General features: G+C 52.7%; 2 protein-coding genes across 2 annotated transcripts in view; one reads left to right on the top strand and one right to left on the bottom strand.

Moving 5' to 3' along the window:
- The window catches only part of LOC104286452, a 36812-nt gene extending 36383 nt beyond the window's left edge, over nucleotides 1–429 (bottom strand). The window contains exon 1 of the mRNA XM_009885048.1: nucleotides 189–429. Coding sequence (XP_009883350.1) covers nucleotides 189–429 — 241 coding nt within the window. The remainder of the gene's footprint in view (nucleotides 1–188) is intronic.
- Nucleotides 430–4650: 4221 nt separating this feature from the next.
- Nucleotides 4651–5603, top strand: part of LGALSL (lectin, galactoside-binding-like) — a 5725-nt gene continuing 4772 nt past the window's right edge. Inside the window, exons 1-2 of the mRNA XM_009885037.1 lie at nucleotides 4651–4746; nucleotides 4991–5154. Of these exons, the coding sequence (XP_009883339.1) occupies nucleotides 4651–4746; nucleotides 4991–5154 (260 nt within the window). The remainder of the gene's footprint in view (nucleotides 4747–4990; nucleotides 5155–5603) is intronic.

The following is a 5603-nucleotide window of genomic DNA, read 5'->3' as shown; positions in this document are numbered from 1 at the left end:
CCCCCTCCGGCCCGGGACGGGAGGGCCTTGGCCGTGCAGCCAGGAGACGGCGAGGATGGCAGCGGGGTGCCGGGGGAGTGCTGCTGGCCCAGACCCTGCCTCCTGCGGGCGCTGCTGCGTGCCGGCACAGCTGCCTCCTGCTGCCGCTGGTGGCCGTCGGCTCCAACTGACCAACGGTCGCACCCCACCGGACAGCGGGAGGGGCCCGGGGGGGCCGGGGCTGGGGGTTCTCTCCAAGATGGCCGTGGCTAACTGCCGCTGGGCAGCCCCCAGCAGGACACCACTGTGGGCCAGGAGCACATCTCTCCGCCTGCCAGCAGTGCCCCTGGCCTGGAACCGGCGTGGCACGACCTCCACCAGCCTCGAGTGGCCCAGTGAAGGCCGGGAGGGCCGTAGGACGCGGCCAAATAAGTCCCGAAACGTGACCATCCCATGAACTCCATCGTGACATCGGGGTGGGGCTGTGTTTCGTGTCTGCGCTGGAAACAGCCCTGAGAGCCCAGAGACACGCTGGTTGGGGCCGAGCCTCGACCAGTGTCAAGTGCTGCCACAGCCCAGATGAAGGCCAGTAGTATTTTACGAACAACGCAAATAAGTCCCTAAAAACGTGGCCGTAAGACTAGCTCTTGTGGCCACAGGGAACCGACCATCACACTGTTTCACTGCCTTGTCCTGTGCTCAGTCCTGCCTTACAGCGCTCCACAGCTATGGTCTTCGCTTTGCTGCCAGCGTTTTAGTGGCTGGGGTTTCCAATTAGCAGCTACGCGGTGTGGTCACCTGCTTCGCAAGGAGGTCCCTAAGCCCCTGTGCATCGGTCAGGGGCGTGCGTGGCTTTTCCCGGATTCCCCATGCCCGTGCCTGGAGCATTCACAGCCAGTCCCACCCTACATCTGCAGGTCTCCCTGGGCCACTGCGACGAAGATTACATCTTTTCTCTTTCCAAAATGAGAAGGGCATCTCTTGCTAGGAGACAGGGAGAAAGAACGTAAACAGCAATCACTAATAATTTAAAATGTACGTAGGAAGACGACCTTTTGACGTGCCGCATCATGGTCATGAATCTCCATCTTTAAAACCATGAGGTTGGATTGAAAAGCACAAGATTCTTAAATATATGTATATATAAGGGTCCTTTTTATTTGCCGCTAGGTTTCAGTTGTTAGGAGAGGAGCCAAATTCTTAAATTGCTAGAAAATGCCTCTTTAATAAATTTTTTAAAAAGCTTGAATAAAATAAAAGCCAGGTATTTGTGAAATGACAAAGACCTCAAAGCTGAAACTGAAAGACAAAGGGACCAACATTATGAGATTGACCATAAAATTGTTGCGATATGATAATATCAAAGAAGTCCCAAATAAGACGCAAGAGGAAAGACAAGCCTCTGATGCATTCAGACCTCGATTCTCTGTAGAAAGGACTGGAAGAACCGAAAGATCCTGAACATGAACAGCCTTCAGCCAGCAAGTAACGCCTTATCAGACACGTCTTTATGTACATGCCCTCGGTTCCTGGTGCAGACTCCAGTAAACAATCTGCAAGACAAATATTTCTGATACGCACGTGTTCTGCACCAGCCGTGCAGCAGTTCTGCGCGCAACCAAAGGACTCATTCACCTGGACCATCTCCTTAGACACCAGTTTGCACAACCTCTGTTACTGAGAGCCCCAGAAAACTGACTCCTCCACTGGATTCACGCACAGCCAGGGCTTGAAGCCCTAAGGGCAAGACTCAGACCAGAATTAACTCAGGAGGCAACAAGAAGCGAGGAAGCCACATGAAATAAATGTCATGAGGAGGGGGTGCTGCTGCTCCTGCCCCTGGATTCCCTCCTCCGTCCACGAAGATGTGACAGCACGAGCCTGTGAAAGCACACAGGCGTGCTAAACACCCTCCCCGCGCTGTCCGTACCGATAACTGTCATTTGTCTTTCCCACGGGTGAGCGTGGGAGGGCAGGCTTACGAACGCTTCCGCAGGTACGTGGCACCCTGCACTTTAGACTCGGTACGCAGTGCCAGGGAAACCCGTCCTCGGGACACTTCGAAGCCACACGGCAAGAGGGCAAGTACAACATCTCCCACTCTGCTCTCCAGCCCCTCGCCACGCATCTTCAGCACTATCCTTCTCCCTGGGCACCCACCCAGGGAATATTTATGCAAAGTTGGGTTTGGCCTCCGCAACCTCTGCCTGAAGATTTGCAGTGGCAAAGCTACAAAGGTCAAAACAACCCACCCAACCCAAATAATTGTTTATCAGCACTGCAGTTTTACGGCAGTAATTCTGAAAAGGAGGAATTCCTCTGAACTGTTACACACTCGGCTCCAACCACTGAATCAACCTTATTCCCAGACTTTCTCCTTTATCGTATTACTCAGCTTTTTCCAAGCCTTACAAAAAACAGGATTTCTCTGCCTTGCCAACCTGAAACCAAAGGAAGCTTCCACGAAACCAGCAAACACCTCCCATCTTCTCACCGACGTCATTAACAAAGCAAAACAAACCAGAGAGGTTGTACAAGTCAGCCTATAAACCCAGGTGTGAGGAGAGCAATGTCAGTGGTAATGGGGCAAGAAAGGCAGGATAATTATACCACACCAAAATTGCCATCGTGCTGCATTCCTTTCCGGTGAAGGCCGGCAAAGAATTAGATACACCTTTTTAAATCATCAAAGGGAGTGGCTGCAAGATAGAAGGTGCTGGGATTAAGATGAAGTTCTGGGTTTGCCAGTTCTCAGCAATGGCTTTGGTGGCTGGGCTGGGCACGTCATTAACTGTTCCCAAACGGTGTTCACACCATGCCACTTCTTTTTAATCCTTATACAACTCTCAGTATTTCAAGAGGCCCAGGATCTCGCTGAGCGAAGGGCTGTACCAACCCAGGAACGGAAGACAATACCTTTCCAGAAGGTTTTTAGTACCTGGTCAACCAGTCAAGTTCAGTAACTTGTACCTCAGCGTTATTTCAGCGGAGCACAAATACTTATCGTGTCGTTCCAGCTACTACCATGAGGTCTGCAAGCTCAGGCTCTCAAACATGAAACCCCAAGAGCTTCCCCATGGAGAAGGCTGGTACAAATACTAAGCGGGGGCCCATTTTGTGCAGACGATTTAACAAGGACTGCACACGTGAGGGAACAGATTTGGCTCAGGCCTCTTCCTTTTTCAGAAGAACAAGCGTAGGAGCTTCAAAGGTGGATGAGATGAACTATTATGTCATACACACCGAAAGGAGCAGAGGGATTCGCCCCTTGTCCCTACATCCAGCTAATCCACTTGGTATTGAGATAGACTAGTGAGTACCAAAGGCCTTTAATCTACTTTTTTAGTGGTTTTCTCACTCACCCTTGCAGCCCTTTGCAGAGGGGAACCTGCTGGGAAGCTGGGTCTCGAGGAAGCTGCTCCGTGGGCGGAGAGGCACAGTGCTGGCCAGAAACGCAACCCTGCTCCACAGACCGCCGGGCAGCGCAGAGGGAGGTAGTCCTCTTCTGCAGGAGAACGACTCTCTAAGAGAAACCACAGGCAGGACAGCGGCACGCAGAGGTGAAGCTCCAGCTCCGGCTGCCTCACCTTGTTTGTGGTGCAAACGGGATTTTTAATGTCTTCCTGGGTCGTTATGGGGCGAGAGAACGTGGCACAGAACCAAAAAGGCACAGACCACCAGCGCCTTAAAAACGCGGGAATGTCCTCTCCCATCATAACTTTACACTGCAGGTTGTTCCAGTCAATCTTTCCACGGTCAGCAAAACAAATGTTGCGTTTGTGCTAGTTTTTGGAAAACACGCCAAAAAAAAAAAGACAAACACAAGGCAAAGCAGCTAGCCAAATGGCCAAGGCTTGCTATTTAATTATTTCAACATGAAGAAGTTCAATTAAAACCAGCTACAAAACAAAGACATAATGATGACCTCTCTCCTCACAAGAATTCATGCTTTGGCACAAGCAACCGGCTGGCCTGATTTTATGTCCAATAAATTTAATTTTAGCCAATAAAGCGGCTCCCGGTACAGCAGAGGAAAAGACAAGGTGTTCTGAAAAGAGCTCTTTGGGCATCATGTAACACCGTACCACTAAATAAAAATAATAAAAAAAAAAAAGGCTTAGGGCGATTTCTGTTCTCTCTTAGGCCAACCAAAAAAAAAAAGAAAAAGAAAAAGAAAATGAAAAGCATAATGCAGTTGGCATCAGCATTGGTGAGGCGAGCAGCACACAGGAGCTGACAAAACCGTCAAGCTAACTCCAGTCCCTCTTTGTGGTGAACCTGCGAAGGCACTCAGGCTCACCACTGGAAAGCCACCTGCTTCTCACGTGCGATGGTTTCGTGTTAACTGCCCTGCTGGTGAATTCAGTCTCCTGGCGGTTATCTGAGGAAGATTTTGGCATGAAGAAAACAGCCCCGTGCACATTTTCCCATGCTGAGACCCCGGGCACAGGGATGCCCGCTGCCTTCGTGTCCACCTGTGCTGGTGCAACTGAAGAAGCCATGACTTTAGTCGATGACTTCCAGCACAAAGATCGGCTTCTATGAGCCACCTCCAGCCTGGCACCTAGAGACAAAAGCATCCCCAAATTAGTGGGCACCACTGAAAAAGGAACCAAGTGTCTAAACACTTGCACAATCTGTACTTGCTCTCAGAAGCTCTTGATTTCTGAAATGGCACGCAAGCGTTTCCCAACGGACACGCGCCGTGGTATTGAAACCCTACCTATTGCGGCGACTTCGCTGCTTCCACTCCGCTTTACTCAACGTGTGAGTAATTAATCCCCACGGGGCCTCAGAGGAGGGAGGACAGCGACATTCACCGACCCGACCCAACCCAACGCGCAGGTTAAGAGGCACAGAAAAGCCAAACGCCCCGCGCCGGGGCCCTGCCAAGAAAAGAGGCCGCCGCCGTGCCACGTTGGTTCGTGCCACCAAATCCCAGCGGTGAGGAAGCGAGAAGAAAGCCTTCCTCAATTCCCCCTTCCCCCCAGGACCCTAAACTCATCAACAGGATCATTACAGCGTGCTTGCCGGGACAGGTCACTCCCGCTGCGGTAAAGGCGAGGGATTCCTGTCATCGCAGGGCTGGCGGCCTCGGTCGGAGGTTTTGCTGCGCTGCCGGCAGAGCGGCACAGCCGTGGACACCGCCACCTTGCATAATGACCGACACGGCACGTAAATAGGAGCTGCCCGCTCTCTTAACGAGCTTTATACGCAATTACTGCGCCTCACTAGGAGGAGGGTGGAAGGGAGGATTTCAAAGGAGCTGATGCCTGACTTGGCTGGGAGGCTGCGGGTCACGCCAGCACCCACCTGCTGCCACAGGCCCTGCCAGATGTGTCCCCCCAAAGCAGCTGTTCGGAGGACTCGGCCTCCCTGAGGGGGAGCGGGGTGACGGGTCATTTTGGGGACACGCACACCCCCCCCATTACGCCATCTCTCCCCCTGCGGGGAAGGGGGGGTCAGCCAAGACGCCCCACTCAGCCTCTTTGCCGAGCTCAGAAATAAAGGTGTTCCCTGAAATAAGGGGCGCGGGGCTTTTGTGGCTCCTTCTCCGAGCACTCAGCACCTACAGGCCCCAGGTGAGGGGGGCCCCGGGCCGCCGCCAGCCCGGAGGCCGCCCG

This window comes from Charadrius vociferus, unplaced genomic scaffold (genome assembly GCF_000708025.1).
Source record: "Charadrius vociferus isolate BGI_N301 unplaced genomic scaffold, ASM70802v2 scaffold740, whole genome shotgun sequence".
Classification (NCBI taxonomy): domain Eukaryota; kingdom Metazoa; phylum Chordata; class Aves; order Charadriiformes; family Charadriidae; genus Charadrius; species Charadrius vociferus.
This window is presented reverse-complemented; position numbering and strand designations above follow the sequence as displayed.